The sequence below is a fragment of the Aulostomus chinensis genome, chromosome 6 (assembly GCF_037954235.1).
Source record: "Aulostomus chinensis isolate RoL2024-O1b breed Wild chromosome 6, RoL_Achi_v1.0, whole genome shotgun sequence".
NCBI lineage: Eukaryota > Metazoa > Chordata > Actinopteri > Syngnathiformes > Aulostomidae > Aulostomus > Aulostomus chinensis.
In genome coordinates, this window is record NC_141325.1 from 25,019,416 (window position 1) to 25,044,340 (window position 24,925).

At 41.1% G+C, this 24,925-nt stretch overlaps 1 protein-coding gene across 2 annotated transcripts in view; it reads left to right on the plus strand.

Moving 5' to 3' along the window:
* Positions 1-24,925, plus strand: part of LOC147260515 (zinc finger matrin-type protein 4-like) — a 236,373-nt gene that overhangs the window by 206,418 nt on the left and 5,030 nt on the right. Inside the window, exons 6-7 of one of the 2 annotated variants that reach the window (XM_086207137.1) lie at positions 3,983-4,079; positions 19,381-19,461. In XM_086207137.1, the coding sequence (XP_086063263.1) occupies positions 3,983-4,079; positions 19,381-19,441 (158 nt within the window). In that variant the 3' untranslated portion in view covers positions 19,442-19,461. Of the gene's footprint in view, positions 1-3,982; positions 4,080-19,380; positions 19,462-24,925 lie in introns of those variants that run through there. The other variant, XM_086207136.1, reaches the window with a different exon arrangement.

Genomic DNA, 24,925 nt, shown 5'->3' on the forward strand with positions numbered 1-24,925 from the left:
CTGAGTCTTGGGACATCTGTGCTGAATTGAAATCTCCGTCCTGGCCTTCTGACATAGTGGTTAATGTATAGCTTATGAGGAGGAAAGTGAAAGGGAGAGACCCCCCCCCCCCCTTCTTTCTCTTTCTCGCAATTTGTCTTGGGAACAGAACAAAACAGCTGACAACACCTGAAAGTGAGACGTTAGCTAACAGCATATTTTCACCAACACTTTCAAGAGTTTTAGTTGCCTTGGTGTGTCACTGTACAGTAAACACTCCTTTATTGGGAGAAATTTGATGGAAGAGGATGTGGAAATGTGATTCAATTGGATCAATGTGACATTTATTCTCCCCTGGCCTTTTGCTCTGTGTATGGAGGAGTTAATTCAATTGTAAGAGCAAGGCAATCAGCATAGCCATTTTTCATACTACAACACAATTTGTACATGACAGCAGTTAAACTGTGTGCTCATTCTGTGCAGCAACACTGCACCAATACATTATCACAATGAGGACAGAGTTGTTATTAACTTTTAGAAAATTTGGTCTGGACTTCTCAGTGGGCCTGAAAACTGAGACCGAAATGTCAGAAATATACATTTTGCTCTGACAAAAAAAAAAAAGGTGTTACTTTTTCACTGCATAATCCTCATGTTTTGTGTGAAAGAACAGATTTGAAAAACATTTCGAATTAATGAATTACCCTCGCGCCAAAATTGCATCTGGTGTGTACAGACCTTAAGTAATATTTTATCCTCTGTCATGATGTGGAGTATCTCCCCCAAGGAGAGACAACATACATTGTTCACCACACACACTCTGAAGTTGAACACTGACAACGACACATGCTCTCACTCTCGCAGCTGCAGGCTTGTTTTAATCTTTTCCATGCATTTGCTGAATTTAGTCATGTTTATACATTGAAGTGGAATTTATGTCTTTATTGTTGTGTGGTCCACATGCACTTGGTTCTTTATAAAGCTCAGAATAACTTTAAAGCAATAATAGATTTATGTTTTCACACACTTTCCATGGAAAGACACCATTTTTAAGGTTTCGCTTCTCGGTGCTCGCATGCATTGACTGATTGATGATTGTTTTCTGACATTACTTCAATGGCACAAGAAGTGAGAGTCTTATCTATGACATCTTTACAGATATTTTTAGATTTTACTTGTATATTCTCAGCTTGGTGGTACAGCGGTGCAGTGGTTAGCACTGTCGCCTCACAGCGAGAAGGTTCCGTGTTCGAGTCCCGGCTCGGGCACGGGATCTTTCTGGGTGGAGTCTCCATGTTCTCCCTGTCCCTCCGTGGGTTCTCTCTGGTACTCCAGCTTCCTCCCACAGTCCAAAGACATCAAGAGGGGACGAGGCTGATTGATACTCTTAATTGACCGAAGGTGTGACTGTGAGTGTGAATGGTTGTCTGTCTATATGAGTTGGCCCTGTGATGGACTGGTGACCTGTCCAGGGTGAACCCAGCCTTTCGCCAAAAGCCGCTGGGATAGGCTCCAGCCCCCCCACGACCCTTAACAGGTTAAGTGGAAGAAAATGGATGGATGGATGGATATTCTCAGCTTGTCCTTCGAAGAAGAACATGCAGATAGTTTATGACATCACCTATCGTCATGTATTGTGACTGTCATCAAGTGACTGTAGTAAGTATTACTTGTGGAAGGAAGTCACATGACATCAATTAAAGGGGAAGATGTCTGTATAAGGTGCTGAACATATTGTTTTCTTGTCTGTTACTGTCTTCGCGGGTTGTTTCTGTGTCTGTTGTGTTTTCTACTTAGCATGGAGCCAACATAACATTTCACTCCATTGTATGTATGTGACAAATAAAATCTCAGTCTGAATCTGGAGGTGGATATTTGGATAGGTAGGTTTGACGTTTGTGCCTACTGAATGGAGAAAGCTATTTAATAAGGTTTTGGGACTATTTTGATGGGTTGTTACGATACAGTGTCGCCAACAAGGACTGGATGTTGTGCAGCTGAAGTGTGAGCAGTGGTGTGCAGCGATTTCATACAAATGGCTTCTCATTTATGTCAAACAGCTACACACTTGATTCCAAATTACATTTTTTCTAAGCCTGACCAGTTTATTTGGTTACGTTAACGCCTAACAGACCATCCTTCAACAGACTAGCAGACTGTGCTAAATATTAAAAAAATCAAGGGACATACAGTCATGCTGCATGGGTTTGAGGAGTTCTATCCATCCATTTTGTACCGCTTCTTCTGTTACGGGTCACAGGGGGTTGGAGCCTATCCCAGCTGCCTTTGGACAGGTCCCCAGTCCATTGCAGGGCCAGCATATATAGACAGACAACCATTCACACTCACAGCCACGCCTACGGTCAATTTAGAGTGTCCCATTAACCTAGTCCCCTCTTGATGTCTTTGGACATGGATATTTCTATACTTTCATAATTCATAGCTATGAATATCAAATCAACCTCAAATCTGTAAAAAACACATTTCAGTCAGAGAAATCCAAGAACGATCTGGATAATCAGCAGTTCTGTCCAAACCACTGCGTGAAGGCAGAAACAATTCTTTTTTGTCTGATTGTGCTGCTGTGGGGCAGAGAGCAAGCTGTTAACACGACACTGACTATCACCCCAGAGGCTTCTTGTTGCACGCTAGTAAAGATGTGCTTGATACATCCAGTAGTCATGCAGCAACATTTTCAAGGAACTAGAAATAATTTGTGGGTCAACATACACTCTCCTTTTATCACTGGTTCACTCTCGACTAACGTCTAAAAAAAAAAGGGAAAAAAGAAATAGCGGCTTATTTTGCTTGTAATTGCTCCATTGTTTTCCCAAGCTAGCTGCTAACTTAGTCTTTCTTGGATTTGGGCGGTGAGTTTTGTGCAGTGGGTTCATCAGACATCTGGAAATCGGGAGAATTCGAGCCGTGAGACTGAACCAAAACTGTTTTATTGTTGTTGGTGTTTTTTTTTTTTGGTTCACATGTGAACCATAAAAGAACAACAACGAGCCAAAAGACACTAGAATCCTGGATTGGACTGAGGAAAACTTTGGTTAAATGTATTTTCACCGTAAGTTACTCCATTCGGATCATGTTACCTTTTGCTCGTATAAAAATCATGATGGAAGATGCTTCAAAATAAGATTCAGGAATAGCAGTTTGAGTGTTAGAGTACAGAATGAAAACACTGCTCATCGGTCTGTAATACTGAACAGATTTTATTACAGTCACTTCAAGCTGATTGTTAGCTCAGCAAATAAACTATAGGTAGTCATGCATTGTGTTGCATTACAAGTTGTGACAGGAACACTTGCCATTGAAAGCTCTCTTTGTTCACACTTCGCCAACACAGTGTGGTGCTATTGTGACATGTCATATAATTCTGGCTTTGCCAAGAATATGTCAAGGTCAAAATACTGACTTTTTTTATTACCCTGAGATTAAATATTGGCTCAAGGTACTTCTTCCAGTTCATGCTCTGGGGGAAAGACAGACTGAACACTGGTTGAAAGAAAGAAGACAGATGCGCCTCTTTGTTCGGTTTTGCTGACATGTACAATTATCTGGTTCAGGCAGTCCTCTATTGTTGTTGGTCACCACTCATACATGTAGGACACAGCAGTTCATCTTTGTTGTATTTGATTAGCGCTGCATTTTACTTAAAGTTTGAAATTGTTCATCTCTCCTTGACTGCGCAATAATAGAACGTGTAGCGCCTCACACAAAATAGACACTCAGCAACCTGTCACACCTGACACTCCCATTGAAAATAATTGAAAAGACCCACTCGCTTCACAGCCCGTGAGAATGAAATGCATTGCAACAAAAAACCTGGTATAGGACTTTTATAGTTCAATAATTCTGCACTGATTCTGTTCAGGAGAGTGAAAGTCCTGTTCCTAATAACACAAATTTTAATTCACAAATAATACTGCCACTAAAAGAGATGCAGTGTTAAAATGCATTTTAGTAATTCTGCCTATTGTTTTGTATTTGATCCCAGGTCTGAAGCGAAGCTATTCCTGTGAAGTCTGCAGCGTCACACTGAATTCGGTGGCACAGTACCATGCACATCTGCAGGGCTCGAAGCACCAAAACAAGTGAGTGGATCACGCCACTGTGCACTGCAGAAACACAAGTAATGCCCGCATTTAACCACTGTTGCTGCTGAGCACTTCATCTTTGGCATGAAATATGTTGTTTTCTTTGTTTTCATGTGTGTCTTTGGAATCCCTGTTCCCTAAGAAGCTGTGTATGCACCACCTTTCACACGACATGCATAAATGATGAGAATATTGTAGGAAGTCGCAATGCTTGACATCTCTGAGGGACTCATTTTGCCGAGGGCATCCTGAGTTCCTCATCGAAGTTTAAGTCTTTCTAGAAACAATTTTAAGGAAAAGTTCTCAAAATGACCGCTTTGCTGCTTTCACTCTGCAGCTGTGGAGCTTACAGCAGTATCAACAAGAAGACTTAGCACAACAAAGAGCCAGCCTGCAGTTCACTTTCCCACAGGCTGCTGGTAGGCAGGTTTACCAAATAACCACAGGTAAATATTTAACATCAGATTTAAGACCAAATTTCAGACTCGTACAGCTCAGCAGTGATGATGCAAGCGTCCTTAGGCCTGGATCAACGTAGGTGCAGGGGAGTGAGGATAGGTGGCTGCGATTCTTCAGGGTGGTACAAGGCAGCCTGGCCAAATGTGTGTGTGCTCTACTAATTTGCCGTTGACTTTGGCCATGCTTACTTCACAATGATGTGCTGTGATGTCACTGTTCCCACCCCCTTACTTGATTGGACCGTCAGACTGTGATCACCATTAAGCATGATGGGACGATCTGATAGAACCGTTTGCCCAACCCTAATAGTAAGTGTATTTCTTCATTCTGGGTTGTTATTCTCAGTCCCATATAGTTGCTTCAATTGTATACTAACAGCAGTGATCAGCCTGGTGGGGCTGCATTAAGTACTCCTATGTTGGTCCAGTGCATCACCACAGGCCCACTGGAACACTGCAACATTGATCAATCATGGAATATCTTCCGTTTTCCGGAGCTTCTTTGCTTGTTTTGGTGTGCCAATAGCGCCCTCTACCATATGATAGTGATAACACAGAGTGTCGGAAAGTCTTGTTAATGGCAGGGAAGCATTATCTCACAAATGACGGAAGATGGGGAAAAGACTTAATACTCCTTTCACGTACAAAAAGTAAGTTCTGACTGTGTTCAGGTGTTTATGGAGTTAAGAAGACATAAAGACATTTTCTTAGACAACTACTAAGATTCATGTGAAGAGGTATCTTTCAAACTTAGAAAGGGCAAAGAGTTTTGTCTTGACTGTTTTCCTTTCTCAACTCCAGCAAGTCCCCTGTGTGGTTGTTTATTCGTTTGTAATCCAGGAGTCCTTTGCACCGATTTCTTGACCTAAAGCACTTTGAGTTTGAACAAGAGCACTGCAAGCTGTGTGGGGTGCTGCATGGGCCCGGGGCAGGAGGTGTGAATTGATAGGTCTTACATGGTGCATGTCCTGGAATTAATTCCCCCCTGCTGGCCAGTTCCTGGTTGTACACATCCACAGAGATGCTGGCATCCGGAGACGTGACATGCCATTTAACAGCCTCATGCTTTAGTCACGGAAGTCTGCACAGCCTTGTTGGAGCTGCTGCGTTTTCATGCAGATCCCTATATACTCTACACACACACACACACACACACAAACACACACCTCACACCAAGCAGGCCAGAGCTCCCACTGGGAATTCCAACCACACGCGACCTCCTCGAGCCACCAACTCCATCACAACCAGCCTGATATAGCCCTCAACGGTGCCTCGGGTCTATTTAGGTCATTTGCTTAATTCCAGTTTACACGGACAGAACAAAGGCTTATCTGCTTGACAAAACTCCAGAGAGTGGCTGAGAATAATACTTTATCTGTCTACTGTCCGTTATCACCACAGCACGAAAAAAATGAATTACTCGAATACATTTATAGTCTATCCAAGCCTGAAAGGAAAAGGTGGGAATTGAAAAGTTTGCCCCTCGAGCTAAACATTTTTTTCTCCTCATTCTGTGAGTTGAACAAGACACATTACACTCTTGGCTGTCTATTAAATATAATTTATTTTCCAGTGTGCTGGTTTTACTCAGTCAGAAGAAATTACACTCAATAGGCCATTTTCAAAATAACCATGTAGACACGGTGTAACAGGGTAAACCCAGGTGTAATTAATAACCATAATTATGGGCCTGCTCCTCTTTAAGGCCGTGTTATTGTGCTGCTGACTCACTGGAACAGCGGTGACACACTAAGTGGAATAAGACCACGGTTAATTTCATCTCTACCACCTGTGTCTACCCTGCTAAGACAAGCCAGAAATCATTAGGTTGTTTAAATGGAGAGTGAGTGGATTAGCTCAGCAGCAGAGTGGTGAATCTTTGGCTAAAGTCATATCTTCTTTTTAAACTACATAGGAAGTTCCCTTTACATTCAAAAAAATAGGTCTGAGTAAGAAAAGAAACAGTAGGTGGACATAAAAGTTACATTTTCAAAGGCAAACAAGTAGAAATTGTGCTTGTGCATCACTGTTTAAACCACATCAGGGTATTCATATTGTACTATACATATACACTGCTGCCATAATACTTACAAACTACTCTCATAAATACACATAATGCTCTCTGATGCACTATAGCAACTGTCAAACCTTTTCAATTTGACTGATCATGAATTAAAAGTCCATGTCTCATCTGGATCTGCAGATTCAAGCATCCTTATTCATATCAACAGAACAGCCCTGAACCCCTCAGCCAGGAACTCAGCGTTCATTTTGAAACAATCCTTTAGTCAATGATGTCAAAGGTTATGTAAGATCCTGTAATTACAAGTTCAGTTTAAACGAATAATACTCTCACTTCCATGTTTATCCAAATCCAACTAATGGGATCTCTATAAATCCTTAATACACATTTAGATTTTTTTTTTTTTGAAAACATCATCTTCTCAAATGTGTCTGCTCATTGTAATGTGACACTGTATGATCGTACACCTGCACACGATGGTTGCTCATTGTGACCGCCTTGCATGCCAGCGACACAGCCTAAAGAAGAAACCCCTGGAGAAGCAGGGGTGCAATTTGGCATCACATAATGTGTAACAAAACCAGGAGAGAAAGCAACAACACACAAGAGTACCCAAATAATGAAAGGAAAGGGAGGAGAAGACACAGAAAAGAAAAGAAAAGAAAAGAAAAGACAGTTAAACAAAAAGTGCAAGTCAGTCAAAAATCAAATGCAGCAGTCTACTTGTTTGCTCTCCTGAAGAAACAAGATCCTACATGATTGTGGTATTTTTTCCTTTATATTAACTTGCTGTATTCTATATTCACTATTGTAAACCACAAAGACAAGGAGAGAGGATTGAATTAATTTCAACCATGGGCTTAGTTGGACAAGTACACAGGGTTCACATATATTTGTCATATTCTAACATTATTGATGTAAATGGTGGTCACTATCTGCATACCTCACCAGGTGTGTGTGTGTGTGTGTGTGTGTGTGTGTGTGTGTGTGTGTGTGTGTGTGTGTGTGTGTGTGCGCGCCTTTAGGTCTGATCATGCCTCTTCAGTATGATGTGGGTCATTCTGATATACTGTGTAACAAAACAGGAGTAAAGCCCCTTGCCTGTATGGCTGCTCACTACAAATATCCACTGAGGTCAATAAAAACACAAGGAAATTCAATTCTGGATGAATTACTCCTCCCTGATCAATACTCCTTTCATGAGGCAGCTATAGGAGAGCAGCACTGATGCTCAGACTCTTTGATCGTTTGCTTTAATCAACAGTGTTTGCTCTAATCCACAGCAGGAAAGCTGATATACTTTATCTTTCCAGGACTAAGTTTTATTTAGATTAATTTCTCCTCTCTCTTTCCTGTTCCCTTTCTACAGTAACTGTGCTCTTCTCTCTCGTCCACATTTTCAAATTTGTCAAAAGTAGATTCTTCTTCTTTTTTTTCCACTGTTGGAGCATCACTACTTGTCTGGCTAAAATGAAAATAGTATGATGTTTAAGGACCGAAGGCGGTATTCATTGCAGCTGGGAAACTGAAATGTTTGGCTCAAAGCTAAGGTTTTCAAGAGGGTTTTCACCTTCTATGAGTGCATTCACGTTTCAAAAATCACGAGAGCACTGAAGATTGTGACTTTCTTGAAAAAGCAACATGTAACTCACATGAGTTGAAAAAAATTGAAAAATCCATTGGCTTTTGGTCAAAGTTGATGCTAACTTAGAGGTTTACCTACAAAGTTATACAATCACTGTAGCACTAAGTTCACATATGGCAAACCATCTTCTGCAGGTGCAGTCACCATACCTCACCTTTGCTGTGATGCATAATGGGTCTGATTCTACTTTTCAAGGTGTGAAAACAAATCATAAGGTGAATTACTAATTAAGACCGTCAGAGCAAACTAACTAGGTTGGGAAACAGCTCTGAGTGAATGCTGGATCCCAACGATGCACAAACAGTCAACGTCTGTTGTTCTTTTATGAATTGACTTTGCTGAGTTTTGACGCTGACCATTTCAACATGGGGACTTAAAGGATACAGGCTATGAAGTGAGTTAATATTCACTACAAATGTGATTTGCTCTCTTAACAGACTCACACTTATTGTCGTATGTGATAGCGTGTTTGTAGCAAGCGAGCTCCCTCAATGCGCGACACGTCTCATGTTGTTAGAGGCGCTGTTTTAAATGATTTGCAGTAGCCTGACATTCACATTCCGTTTGTTTGTTTCAGTCAGCATGACTTTGTGTCCTTGTTAGACCTTTTTTCTGAGGGGAAAGAACTATATTTTGCCTTTTCAGTGCTTCGCTCTTAAACGTGTATATTTATGAATTTAGGACAAGTCTGACAGACAAACGTAACAGACACACATTCAGTAGCATCCTCCACAGGGTTCCTTTGAAACAACTATACTCCCACCTTCTGTAGATAAAGGTAGCGTGTCGCTCATGCTCTAACCCACCTCATGAAGGGAAAAGGATATAAGATGAGTCAGCCCTGAAGTCACAGTGACGAACCATGACACTACTATGAAAAAATAGAAAAAAATCCCCTGCAACTCCCATTTATCCAGAGTCATGATGACAAGCAAGTGAGATATAAGCTGCATGAAAAAAAGAGTAAACCAACAAGAAGCATACTTGGTATGTTTAGAATCAAATTATTTATAGATTAAAAAGGATATTATTATTATTATGATCATCATTATTATTATTATTGTTATTATTATTATTATTATTATCAATAGTTGTATTTGTCTGAAAATTGTTTAAGACAAACTACTGGGTAGAGAAAATTGAAATTGTTTTATTTGTCTATTCACCTTCATTGACTCGATCAATACAAAAAATGTGATGTATTTGTGTTGCTCATTTCACATGTAAAAAAAACCATCCATTTGTTTTACTGAGCTGACTGAAAGAATGCATGCAAATAAAAAAATTACAATTAAAAATCTATCAGATTAGTGAAGGTGGATGATCCAGCTGATGGAGGAAATAAGTATTTTTGAAGCTGCATGTAAGAGTTGTTGTCCTCTGACATTACCAAAAAAAAAAAAAGAAAAAAATTATATAAATGAATGGAAAGTGTAAAATTAACCTGAGACATTAACAAATATCTGTCATCCATCTTCCTCCTCCCTCTTTGGATTTACTGGGAAGGAGGTTCCCAGCAACAGAATTTAGGAGGTCGTTTGCCATAAATGATGTTCTAATAATGTCAACAGTGTCGGAGCTGGTAGGATGTGAGCTGTTGTTTTTTTTTTTTTTCTAAAACCCTGTCCAAGTAGCCACATCTTAATTCCAGTTTGTACAGAGAAGTATGATTCGCCTGTGAACTCAGACGCAGCTACATGAAGCTCAGCGGGGCGGATAGGAGCAGCCATGTAGTTCTCTATGTCACTCCGTGCATTTCTTTTATAACTGTGTGTTTTCTGCGTTTGCCCTGATGATTGCTTGGACTGGCCAGTCAGAAGCTGATGTGGTCGCTCAGTGTTGTATAATAGATGCAAACTGTCAGTGAGTCTGGTGACTCTGTGCATTTTTAGTCCACGTCCTCTCTACACGACTGACTGTCATTATGTTAATGTACATAATATTGTTTAATCATCCCTGAAAACTTGAAACATCTGTTACACTCATAATCCTCTTAGCAATGTTAATTATATTCACCAGGCACAAAGAATATATTTACATACGGAACAAGGAGCCCAACTAACAGGGATGTTACTTTTAGAGATATTGTTTCACCTATGCTCATTTGTAGCTCTATAAAATTTATCCTAGAGCTCAGTTTGAATAACATTGCACGATTCATCGCTCAGATAAGATCCTTATTCATCTTCTACCTCATCATCCATCTGAAACTAGCTGATTTAGTTCCCTCATATTAAAATGCGCCTTAAAATGTGTACAAACCAAAATTGGTGGATACATTTTTCACCTCACATAGGGAAATTTAATCATGTCTGACAGAAATACCCAACACTGCAACACATAGTTGGACCATATGTCACCACTGGCTGTGAAACACAGAGATTATATCAAACTAAAGTGCGTTGTTAAGACCAACACACGGTTACCGAAGATACAAATGCCAATTTAAACGTTTTTTTTATTACGTGTTCATCAAGTCTTTTTTTCTTTGCTGAAGTTGAACCAAGCATCAGAATCTGAAGTCAAATCTGTAACATTTCAATCAGTTCTTATTGACTTTTGCATCTTTATTGGCAGCAGTAGCAAGAAGGGGGCTTGAGCACTTCATCGTTTTTCCAAGTGAAGCCAAATCTATTGACTCGTTAATGTGGCTGTTTCTGCCACAGACTTTTAAGGAGCTCCATAGACTTGCTGTTGTCGACAGGACAACTGAAGCTGACGCTGTGTTACACAGCTTGTGCCATCAATAGTTATCCATCCGTGGCCAGACAATCCATCCGCATACGTATATTTGTGTGTTTCACCCTGCATGCGTGACCACCGGCAGGATGCTGTATTCCGTTCTCTATTATTTGTCTTTATTAAAAACTTACAATCATGATAAATTAAAGAGGAACTGATTCAGCCTTCTTGTGTGCAATCAATCTACTTATTTATGTTGTTGGTGCTCATCTGTGGACAGGGGTGATTAACTTTAAATGAGTTTACCAACAGGACGCAGTTCTACTAAATGCAGCAAAAACTGATTATCCACACACGTTTTCACCCTCTGAGAAGTATCAATCCGTATTGGGTCACACTGCTTGAAGGTTGCATGAGTGTGATACTGTGCAGTTTAGCTGTCCTTAACAGAAATCATATTGATACCAGCATCCATAATCTGATACCACAGTTGTAGAAAGGCATTGTGAGTGTAGATAGGTTTTTCTCTCTGCTGAGTCTCTTTCAAGACATTTTTCCCCCTTGAAAAATGTCAAAAATTCTCTAATATCTCACAGACACATCTGTGAAAACAAATCTTTAATTTGTTGGAAAACCTACATTTTGCTCAAAGTGGAACGTAGCGATGCTGGCAGCAAGCCTGATAAATCACGTTTGTGAGAGACTTCTATTTTAGCGGTGCTGCAGCATAATGTGATGGTCCAACACAGATTTGGAATATTTATGAGAATGACTCATAAACATTACTCAGTCTCAGACGTTTTGCTTACAAAAATAAGCTCCAGTTGGTGTGTATTCTGAGGTATTCTGGACCGCACGTGGCCCCACTCTTCTAGCAATGTGTATGTATTCTGTCACAATACAGACAGACTGGGTCTGGGTGCAGGTACTCATTCAAAGAAATTCATGCCTTTGCCAAATTTCAAGGCATCAAACAAATTTGCAAGATATTTCTCTTATAAGTGAAAATGTCAACCTCACTGCAGCACAAGTTTAAGTGTCAGGGCTGAGGACAGTCATGCTTTCAGGTGAATTACTGGAGGTGGGATTGATTTTTCTTGGAAAGAGATGTCATCTTAAGATGCGTGGCAGAAGGGAACAGCAAGAATGTAAAATGTTGAAATTGTAGAGACATACAAGTACTTAGGTACTTGTTGAACATGGACAACAACGGATCTATTTGATGCAGTAGCTGAATTCTTTCAATGTCTCAAAGGCCATTATATGTAATTTTTATCAAGTGTTTATTTAAAGTCTTTTAACATTTTCCTTTATCTGCTTGTTTTATGGATTTGTCTGAGAGACAAGAACAGCCTCAGCAGCACTGTCAGCGTCTGCTTCAAGATCGTCAGAGTCCAGCTGACAGACCTGAGCCTCCCTCTCGAAAAAAAAAGGATGATCCAGCTATTATATGAATAATTTATTCACAACAACAAAAAATGTAAACAAAAAGGCAAAATAAAATAGCATTACCAGTTAAACATGTAGGTTAACTGGAGAGGTGACATTGTCCTCTCCTACAGGGACGCAAGAGTCTCGTTGACAGTTTTTTGCTGTTCGATTTGTCATACACAGCATTTACAATTTACAAATGTAAAAATGAATTTGAAAAATTCTCCTGAAAGGTTTGCCGACCGATCCTGCCAGTGTAGTGAGCTCTATCCCTAAAGCAAAGATGAGGAAGAGTCATGAGGAAATGAGCAGGGAGACGAGTGAAGGTCACGTGACATCGTAAAAACGTTACTTTTCAACATAACATTTCACAGGAAGTGATTTTTAGAGGTAACTGTTCCAGGATCAAGATGGACAAAAAAAAAAAAAATTAAGATTTCGTTTCCCTATTAACCCCTGAAGTTGAGCAAGCAGGGAATCAATTACTTCTTGTAATTACTCAGTTATCAGTCACTCACGCTCGTACCTCGTGAGGGGATCGCTAACATTATTAGGAACCATGTTGGATGTTGGATGGCTGACCACAGCCTGACAACTTTGATATATTTGACTTTGGATCAGAGCGGGAGACTAACTGGCGTTATGGCTCTAGCTCAGCTTAACTGCATCATAGGTGTGTGTTTCAGAGCACGATGTCATTTAGTGTGACAGGGGGCTGGGATGATATGGCTGTGTGTAGGATGCTCTGCTGTTTCCCTGGTTATGCCTGGAGAATATACCTTTATGTATTCACACAGCTTTAATCCAGCAGGTACTGTGTGACAGCAGCAGCAGGATTTATTGGAGGTTGCTTCTCTCTCAGCCCAGAGACATAAAACTGCATAGCATGTTGTAAAGCCTAAAGCTCAAATGCACTCCCTGCCTCTGTCTCCCCTGTAGTCCCTTCAGCCTCCTCTCCCCGGGCCGCTGTGCTCTCATCTGTCCACTCACCGCTTTCACACACTGCACTCTGCTCCTTTTAGAAACAGGCTGCACAGAGGCAGGCACGTGGCATCTTCAATACCTGACACGCCATCAATGTTCCCATGCACTGTCACTTAACAACCGCCTCACTGGATCTTATGACACTTCACAGGTTTTCAATATGTATTTTCGGCGCTGTTGTAACTTCCTTTTGCAGCTATTTTGGGATTTTGATTTTAAATATCTTGCTTATGTCTCATGTGATCTTTAGTTTTTTTCTTTCTGTGGAAGCCTTCTAATGTTTATTGCATACCTTGATGGATTTTGTGGTCAGCTGGGAAGCGAGGTTGTATATCGTAAGATGAACATGCTACATTCACTGGATACCCCGAGCAGGTGTTGTCAATGTTTGGTCACAACTTTTTGAAGGGCAAGTCAAAGTCAAGTCTTAATTCTGTTCTACTAGGAATGGTTAGTTCTATAATTCGGATTAAAAGAAAAGAAAAGAAATCGAATTGACAGACCTGCTGTGGCTGCTTGGCTATGGCCTCTTCTGTGGGGTTTGGTATTTATTTGCCAACTGTTAACACAACAAGTATTGACTGAAAAAATGGCTAAAAACGTTTGAGCATTGGTAGTGGACGGTTTAATTTGTGTTTGAGATTTAGGTCCTTCATGGCTTTGTATGTTGGATATGTTGTCACGATGTTTTAGGTTGGATAGTCTGATATTTTTCAGTCTTGATTGACTAAGTTGACATTGATTAGAATTAGGTTCCGCTCTTTTAATGGAACCATGAAGGTTGTATGTATGTCTGCCAACAAAATAATAAAATGTGCACCCAGCCAATTCGATATGCCGGCAAAAAATGGTCCTTTTTCTTGTGCCTGCAACTCACTTCCTGTGGAAATGGTTCATACAGCGGCAGGGTCCTTTCACATGGAGCAAAGTCACTCTTTTTACTACATCCAGTTAATCAATTTACTCCTGTGTTTGTCACACCCACCAACTGTAACTGGCAACAACACTACAGCTGCTGGACAGCGGACAATAACGTTCAGGTGTCATTGACAGGGTTTGTCTAGAGACGACCTTCAGTGGGCCCAGACAGTCGATGCTCGAGTCCTGCCAGGGAAGAAATCATCCCCTCGAGGCTCTAGGCTGCATACCACAAATCACAATCATCGTGCTTCTTGCTTTCCAAACAAGCGAAGCGTGCACATACAAATGATCACATCTTCAGTACCTAAAAGAACACAGTTTAACAAGGCTGGTCAATTTAACTCATTGCAATTCAGACTGTCTGTATATTTTGACAAGAATGAGAAGTCAGGCAGTTCAACAAAGCTCTGCTGGCATGTAGACTGAAGCTTTGGATACGCTTTCGACACGGCTACCAAGGAACACATCAATGACACACGCATGCAGACAAATCCAACATTACAGCAACATGGCAACTGTCCCTTCACTAAAGGAAATGTCTCTCTCTTCTGGCTACTTTTCAAAATGATAAGGAATCATCGTTTGCCAATGAACCAGTATCTATTACATGCTGAGCACTTTTTTACAGTGCTTTTGGATGCTCGTGGGCCATAGATGCAGGATATGTTTATTGAAAAATGGTGTAGAAAAACAGTTGTGAGGTGTAAAAAAGAACTGTTTCTTATTACAAATGCTACTTACTAAACAAACAAACAATATTTCACGCCAATCTCTGTCAGAGGGTTGCACATTTTACCCTGCTCTTACCACGATAGTATACCAGTGAGTAGGTTTGTGTTTGGACGGTAGGGATGTGATCCTAGTAATACTTTGGGAGGACAGTATTGTCCCTCAGTTTTCTTCTCTTTATATTCTCGTTGAGCAGATGATTCCGCTGTTATGTCCCAGAGATGACGTCTGTTGTCATCCCTCCACAACCCCTACAATCAAGTTTACAGAAGAGCTTTGGCTCTGAAATGATCAGCAGAAGTGGAATTAAGAACATGCAGGGTAGGGAATGCTGGTCAGGGGTCAGTATAACAGAGAACCAAATTGACGCTGAATGGGAACAGAGGAAGTGTAACTCCTTCATTTTCTCTATTGGTGCATCTTCACATGGAGCGGACAGTACTGATAGACGCATGAGGAGTTTTGTCTCATTCATTCGAATGTATCATGTGACGTCCACTGATATTCCCAGGAGCAGGAGCACAGACATACTTGATCATCCAGGCTGTCCCACAGAGGGAAGCCATGTCTGGTGAAAATGGGTATTTTTGTGTTTGTTTGTTTCTCAAAACTGCGTACAACCTAGCAACACGAGACCGAGCATTATCTACTGAAAAGTCATTTTGTGTCTTCATGTTGTAGCATATATTTGATTTCATAAATCTGAAATTTCTCTTTACATTTCTGAACCACTAGAACACGAAATTTTGTTCAATCTTGACTGTTAATTTAAATCTTTGGTCAGTGTATTTTGTGGATAAATCATCGAACAGTAATGCATCCTAAATCACCAATCAAAATACCCAAATGTCTTTTTTAAAAATTATTTGGTGAAATACTCTTTGCAGCATTGCCAAATATGATCGTAACGTATTTACCGTAGCTGCAAGATGAAACTTAGCGACTCACAATAATATCTGCACATCATCTGCTGAGCCATATTCATTTCGGCACAATACTGCTCAAGTCTCATCTTGTTTGGTCATCATCAGTGAACAATAAATAGATGATGAATGGCCTTTTCTAGATGATAAAATATGGTCTTCAGCTTATACAAAATGTAAATATCATATAACTTTGTCTTTATACAGATAATATTGGCCAAATGTGTGTAAAAAAATACTGGCATATCAGCAAAATTACTGTGCATCCCTAATTAAACCTTTACCATACAGCTCTGCTACTATCTACTGTTATTCATCTAAAGACAAAATGGAAAATCTGCTGTGAGATGTATAATGGTGTTTTGTTGAAATGGACCCGTCAGTTGGGGAGCTGGAAAATGACTCTGAGCACTTGTGGCTGTGAAGGTGCTGGACGGCTAAATATTGAGCATGTGGAGAGCAGTGTGTGCTGAAGCAGAAAACAGCCAGGGCTGAGGCCTGGGGAATTGCTCTGGCACTATTTTCTCAGCGCTCATCTCCCCTGTTCTGGCTCTGTGATTTACAACAAAACACAGCAGGAGCTCTGCAAGGGACCAGGCCGTTTGACCACCCAGGATCCATTAGATGCTCAGTGGCGGTAGGCAGATATTGACAGGAGCAGCTCTGAGCCATGACAATAAGCGGTTTGATTGGACAAATCATAAAGGCAGCTTCACCACATGCTTTTTATTGTCCAGACCCATTTCCCCAATCATCAAACCCCTAATTAATTCTCCAGTGCACCGATAGAGAGCTGCACACCAAGTCAGCCACAAAGAAGGCAGTCTCCAAGTGGGGCAAGATCCTTTCTTCCTCCCTCTTCCCTCTATTGATATTCTCCCTGGTGCCTGCTGATGCTAGACGAGATGCCAGCTGCCATTCAAGTCATTCACCAGAAGCTGATTACATACTGTATGGTCTTCACGTTGTTCATTTCTCATATCTTGTTTCAAAGTTGAAAATGGCCCGCCCATAAAGCAGAGTTGCCAGCTTTAGGTACCTGGATGGAGTCAGACTTTGATGCCATGGGCTTCATCACACATGCACATATTTGGGTTTATGAAACTGATTCATGTGGGGAAGCTTCGATTTGAAGAATGAAGAATATAGAATGACTACAACACCCTATGGAGCGGATTTGAAAATCGTAGATATATACCAACCCAGTAAAAGGCATATGGATTTGTTCACTACTAGTCAGAGGCATGTTGTTTCTTATTTTAAAGAGAATTAACAGGAGTTAGTAGAGGTAAATCAGAACTGCAGTGTCGACCAGAAACAGCAAGTTGCCAGAATCAACCCGCCAGAATAGGCAGATCAAATTTCAGTGGAGCTCATTTGTGAAATATTCTCATATACATATTTGTTCTTAAATAGTATAGAACATTCAAGCCTTCAAATAAATCTTAGAGGCACGAAGCAAGGTTTAGTGACTGTAACACCTTACAGCCACTGTGCTTGATTACTGCCTGCAGGACAGGACAGTGAAATACCACAAAAAAAACAAATAGAGGTTGAGGATTTGTTACACTAGTGTAATTGAAACAGGTCAGTTACAATTAATGACTAAATATGTGTGTAACAGTGGCCAGTGGGTAAAGCTGTGCAGTGAATAAACTTCACTCCTTGTCACCTCAAGAGACGCGCTGGCGACTGCTGCTAGTCCTCATGGGTTTTAGCCTTCTTGCTAGCATGTTTGCCTCATGGTGATAGTGTTGGGTTTGAGGCCAGAGGTTGACGGTGCTTACACAACACTGGTTACACATGTAAATGTACAGTATGTGTATGTCTAACATTAGATCACATACTAATGCTGTCAATCAATTAAAACATTGACTTTTGTAATTGTAATCAATTGCATCTGTCATGAATTTTGGCCATGACAAGCATTTCAATTAAGAATAATATGAATAAGAATACTTTATTTATCCCACACTGAGGAAATTTAAGCCCTTATCAAGAATAAGAAAAACCAAAAACTAAAATAAATTAATATTAACATTCATATTAGGGAGCTACAAAAAATATTAACATCAAGTATGAAAAAAGAATTATATTTTATTGCACCATTATTGCACATTGCTGAAAACAGACATGTGAATGTGAATGTTCACAGTGTGCGGCCTGATTGCTACAGGCAGGAATGACCTGCGGTAGCGCTCCTTCTTGCATTGAGGGTGCAGCAGTCTGGAACTGAAGGAGCTGCTCAGGGTCTCTACAGTGTGGTGCAGGGGATGGGAAGTGTTGTTTATGATGGATGTCATCTTGGCCAACATCCTTCTGTCGGCCACCTGTTGGATGGAGTCCAGTGGACAATCCAGGACAGAGCTGGCTCTCCTCACCAGTTTGTCCAGCCTCTTCCTGTCCCTGTCTGTGACTCCACTATCCCAGTACACAATGGTGTAGCACACTGCAGAGGCCACCACAGTATCATAAGGGCCCTGCTAACCCTGAAGGACCTCAGTCTCATCAGCACGTGGAGGCAACTCTGGCCCTTCTTGTAGAGGGCATTGATGTTATCAGTCCAGTACAGTTTATTGTTCATGTGAACACCCAGGTACTTGAATGAGTCCACTATGTCAATGTCAGAGCCCTGGATGTTCACAGCTGTGTGTTGGGGAGGTTTTCTGTGGAAGTCAATCACAAGCTCCTTGCTCTTGTTGGTGTTCAGCAGCAGGTGGTTCTGCTCAAACCGGCCCACGAAGTCCGTGATGACCCCTCTGTACTCCTGCTCGTCCCCCTCTGATACGCAGCCAACAACGGCTGAGTCATCGGAGAACTTCTGCAGGTGACAGAGGTCAGAGTTGTAGTTGAGGTGTAGAGGATGAACAGGAACGGAGAGAGCACCATCCCCTTGGGAGCCCCCGTGCTGCAGGTTACTACATCTGACACACAGCTGTTCACCCCGACTTACTGTGGTCTGTCAGAGAGGTAGTCAATTGTCCAAGCAGCCAGATGTTGGTCCATGCTGGCCTCCTCCATCCTCCCCTGCAGCAGTGATGGCTGGATGGTGTTGAAATAACTGGAGAAGTCATCTGGAGAAGATGGCAATGGAGGTGATTGCATCCTTAATGTTTGCATCCGGCCCTGCAGCCTCTCCGTTTCCTTCTAATTTCCGCTGGAATCTTTGACATTTCAGCATGAATTGGCCCAGAGGGAAGGAGGGCTAGCTGCTCACGGCAGTAAACAATGGAGCCATGGCTGAAGGGGTCACCTAGGGCAGATTCAAAAAGTCCCAAAAACAAGTCAAAAAGTAGCGCAAAAGTTACAAAACTGAAACCCCGAGGTATACAATTCCAGAAGGGTTTCGTAAAGCAAGTATGATCTGCAGAGCATTTCAGGCCATCAGTAACAACAACAGGATTCAGCAGCTTTTATTTCCTTTGTGGTCTGCTTCCGTGTTCCGTTGAACAAAACAACAGCGCGTGTTCAATGATGCGTTGTGTCTCTGATTAATCTCCAGCACAAGAAGCAGCCCTGGCGTATCGCTGTTCTCAAAGTCCTCCATTTCCAAGCTAAATTAACATGGCATCAGCAGGTCAGGGGCAGGGCCATGAGTAAGTGCAGTAATATTTTGTGGTGTTTTTCTTTTTGTATAAATAATTAACCAGAATTTATTTTTCCAACTGTCTTTTTACCAGGAATTTGATTTTGATATTTATTTTCAGTGTTGTTATCTCCTGGTCTACCCAAGTAATCCAGGATTAAAAACTACCTAAAATGTAAATGCAGTAGTACTAAGTCGTTAACTTCATCTCCAAGAGACATTCTGTTTCTTCAAATAGCCAGATTTTGTGCTTTATAGTGCATCTTCTAGAAACACCCCCCACCACTCTGATTTATTCACAGGGATAGTGTGTGTGTGTGTGTTACGTAAAACATGTCAAATTGTCCTTCAATTTTCCTTGAATGTAAAACATTTTGTGATGTTTTTTGTATGTTATTAGATGCAAATCTCACCACTTCAATGTTGTTCAGCTAAATTGCTTCGGACAGGTGACTTCCTCCAGCATAGACAATCATAAGCTGCAACACAGCCGGAGCGAGCAAGACTGTTTATCAGGAATTAACTTCAAAGGGATTTGAACATGTCCATGTGGAATGTCGGCTCGAGGATGAATTATGCATGAAAAAAGCTTCAGCAAAGTAATGTGCTGACACAATTTGTCACACGCTAGAGGAATACGCAAGTTGCAGAGTGGCCATGTTGGATGCAGTCAGGTGGTGTGGTTTCCTCAGACAGTTGGAGGTCGTGCAGCTGTGTAACCTACACCGACTGCTCTGTGAATTACTTATGAGACCCTATTTTGCCTCCAGAGGAAAGCTGTAAGCCTTGATACACAGTACAACAGCTTTGAAACTCTCAACTTTAAGTCTTTGATTTCTGCGTTTCTGTATGTGTTTGTGTGTGTGTGTGTGTGTGTGTGTGTGTGTGTGTGTGTGTGTGTGTGTGTGTGTGTGTGTGTGTGTGTAGGGTGATGCAGTACAGAAGGGTTTGAAGGCTGGAGGCCACGTTACAGCCTGTCCTGCTGTCAGTTTGTGCTGACACTGATCGAGAGGAAGATGCAGAGCAGCAAGGGTGGCAGCTACTCAGACGCTCTGTGGTGCTACTTTTCTCTTGTATCATTAAGACCACAAGATGTTTCTCATTCAATCCACTCCAAGTGGTCGTCAGTATGTGTGATGCATCGTGCTGCGCTGGAGAGAAAGTACATCCTGATATTTCAAGGCCTCCCCTTTATTTACATACTTACCTGCTAACAGAGGCAAAAGCGACTCATTTTGCAGCCACAGCCTCTATATGCACGCTTATTAAAGATGGGTATGCAAACATTAGCCATTTGTTAGTATTTATCCTACAAATCTTCCCTCTACATTTCCAGTTCAGGAAGCGCATAAGAAATGAATTCTTCAATTGATCACCGATAGGAAGAAGCCCATCTGGTAAAAAGGTTAAAAACTCTTATTTCCCTTTTTTTTTGGTCAAGTAATTTGATTAGATGTGACGACTCAAGCTCACATACACAACATTAGCTGTGACTTCCAATAAAGTCTAAACTTCTTTATGTTACCAGAAGTTGGGTGGGGCCAGTAGTTTTTTTTAAGGTCTTACTTTTACTTTTAGAAGTTAAAACTATGGGATGGCATGGCTCAGAGGTAGAGTGGCAATTTAGCAACTGAAGGGTCGCCGGTTCGATCTTCACTTCCCCAGTGTCCATGTCTAAGTATCCTTGAGTCAGATACTGAGCCCCTAATTGCTCATGATGGCCCTGCGATGGACTGGCGACCTGTCCAGGATGTTCCCCGCCTCTCACCCAATGTCAGCAGGGAGAGGCTCCAGCCCCATGTGACCCTTAATGGATATAGAAAAATGATGGATGGATGGATGGATGGATGGATGGATGGAAGTGAAAACTGCAAGGAATAAATTGCTGATACATCAAATATTCATCGCACAGCAACTTCACTAAGACATGCTGTGAAAATGGTTTCAGGATGAACACTTAATGTAGTTTTTAACCTTCACTTCTGATTTGAAGTGAGTGAGCAGTCATTTTATCATGGATAAACCAAGTTTTCCTCATGCCACCTCGACGGTAAAAGCATACACAAGAGTAAAGCATTAACATTAAGGAAAGGTGCTTGAATTACAGAAGGCGTTAGGCCTTAGTCTGGTAACACAGCCACATCTATTCTCCTGCTGGGTCTGCATGGTTCCAGAGGGAGATTAGCCATCTAGCTAACAAAGGGAGACTGCGTAGAAGTGTCCTTGAGAAAGACACGGAACCTCTAATTGCTCCTGATAAGTAGGTTGGCACCTTGCTTGGCAGCCTCCAGCAACAGTGTGAGTGTGTGTTTGTGTGTGTGTGTGACTGAGGCAACATTATACAGCACTATATAAATATTGACTGGTTAATATATGTTGTCATTCCAGGCAGAATGTCCTTACTATATCTTAGCAGACCTTCATTTGACATGAGGACAGCTCTGCCTCTCTGGGGTCCTTACAGCACATCAGACATCTGTTAAATAACCTCAAATCCTGCATTGATTGATTAATTAATTCAAGTTTAAGGCAATTATTACGTAACTACGCATTTGATTAACTTTCTTTCGAGTGGATCACTCCGTGCAGTATTACTGTATATATGACTTTTGACGTTTTTTTTCTTTCTTTTTTGCCAATTCTTGATTTGATTTCCTTAATATTTCTCTAGAGAGAGAAAATAAAAGTGGGAATAATTTCTATTGGTTATATCTGTGTGTCGACCCTGAGGAGGTCATATATATATGTATTGATATCTGGTTCAACACAAATTAGCAGTGGGAGCACAGGTCTTTGATTTGACCTGTAATCCTACACACTGGCATTGAAATTGAATTTCAACACTGACGCTTTGATGGAGCTTTGGCAGCTGCACCATATAAAAGAAATACTCTTCCATTCAAGAGGGAGTTTTATAAAAAGAATTCCTCACTCTGTTGATTGTGTCATTTTATGAATTATAAAAAGAGGAAATGCAGCCTAATCTTGAAGGCAGTGTTACGCAGGATTGTACAGCTCACCAAATTTATATATATATCCGGATGATATAGCACCTAAAATGAAAGCAGAATACAAAATGGAGGGAGTCTATCCCTCATACTGTCCCACCAGCCCACATTTCAAGTTTTGTGTATCGAGAGGGAAGAGAAATATCCCAGGCCACATGTGAATGAAAGACTGTCCATAAACACCACAAAAGCTGTTGTGTCATAAGTGGAGTTTGTAGTTTAGTTTTGTTTGCTGCCTCATCATTATGAGACTCCTCATTGTTCTCCATGCCTGTTAATTTTGTTTGTGTCACAGCATTTTGTCAGTTTCCTCTTTTGAATCAGGCTGTTTATTTTGTAAGTTCAGTTTTCTTTGTTTTTAATAAATCATCTTAAGTTCCTCTTATCCTCTGCATCTGCATTTGTGTCCACCTGCCATCTCCGTTGCAAGATTTACCAATAATCTCTGCAGAGCTGAGAGAAACTGCACATCCAGCTGTTCATGCTTTCTTGGTTCATCAGCAACTCCTTCCACATCAACAAATAAAATCTCAATGGGAGCAGTTTCCAGGCATAGACCTGAATTTTTTTTCTTCAGTATAAACCTCAGTAAAAGACTTGAATGATGTCAAACTACACGTACACACAGTCACATGGAATATCATGGTGTCCCCTCCTGCTTTTTTCAGTACTCTCCTATCGTCTTTGCTTGCACGCCTTTGCAGCAGGTCCCATGAGCAGGACTGACCAGCTTGGACCTCAGAAATAGAGTAATTGTTGATGTGTGATTTGATGATTATAGACAGCCCCACCTTTATAAACTGAATGTCTCACTGGTAAGTGCCTCCGACATGTCAACTCGCAAAACTGCTCCCCCTGTACTGTCCTGCATTGGGCATCATCATCTTATTCTGAAGGGGGTTGAATCCTAAACTCTATCAACTTCATCTGAGCTGATTTGATCGATTTTCAGTCTGTCAGATTAGTTCAAATATCTATCGTCATGAGAAGATATTTTCTACTTCCAAGAAATATTTTCCTCTGCAGCAAAACTTCACACATAAACACTCGTGCTCAATATTTTTCGTTGGCAATACAGAATCAGCATTTGGAGGCCTTGTTCAGTCGCTTTTAAAAACACAAACTCTGAAGTTGTAAAGTTTCTATCAGGTTTTATTGACCATTTTCCCTTGGCTATATGTGCATTTAAAGCAGGAATAAAACTGTACTGAAAGCCCCATTTATGACCCTTTTTATACCCTCGTTATAGTGCAGTGATGCAAGAGCCACATTAATGGAGATAAGTGTTAAAAACATGCCCCAAAAGAAGGCGATATTTCATTAAGACTACAGTTTGGAGACGTAATATCTTCAGTCCCTCGGTGACACTTAAGCATTGCAGGAGACTCCTTACACCTTAAGATCATATGTAACTGCACAGGCGCAGGAAATGCATTGATCATGCGCCGTCAAAATAAAGCAACTGGAACAATGCTGGCAATGCGTTCCCTTGCTCCGCTGTCACTACGTATCCCCACGGGGGCACACAGCACGTTAGCTCACCATTTATTTCCATCTGTGAAATATTAAACAGCAGACACACTGGTGCTGCTGTTTCCTCTGTCTCTGAGATGGACAGCCATTGTCTTCAGGGCTTTGAGCGATTGAGCCAACTCCCCGAGGAGAGATGAGGACACCGATTGTGCCATGATGAACTGATAAGACCAGGCTATCTGTTGGTTCAGGCTGCCTCCAGGAACAAGCTGCCACCTATTCAGTCACACCATAACAAGGATGCGATGGCAACAAAGCCACATGTAGACATTAACTCACAGCCGGAGGCAAATAAAACTGTCTTTTACTATTATCTCCGGGTTAGAGTCTGACCTGCCAATCACAGCCTACTCTGGAAAAAATTGTTTTGGAAATTCAAGTTAACCAAAAATCTGAATGATTGACATTTGTTGTGTGATCCGAATGTCCGCATGTAGCTTTACTTTTCCTGTGTGTGACAGAGGTGCCTCTTTTAAAAGGTCCTCTGACCAACGGCTTCAGAAGCAGAATAAGACGTCAGTGCCGAAGCTGCCTCACACTAGCAGGTCCGCCATCAGAATTTAGACAAAAGCAAAACATCGATTGTCAGACAATACAACACATCCCTTTTGTTTGAGGCCAAAAAAGGAAAGAAATAAACATCCATCTAATCACATTTCTAATGAGGTAAAGAAATGCTGGTAATAATGCCTTTTCAACTGGATGTTGTGGAACTGTGCAGGTCTGTAAAATTGATGGATTATTCAGCTGGTAATTTGATTGTCTCGCTTTGCTTTTTCCTCCATATATGTTTTAAGCTATAAGTCCGTCAGAAACCAAGCAGATCATTTGACTGCTCATATGTCGAATCTTCACGTGCTGATGAGTACGAAAAAACAACCTCAAAAATAAGATCAAAGATGAAAAGGCTGTAATAATCT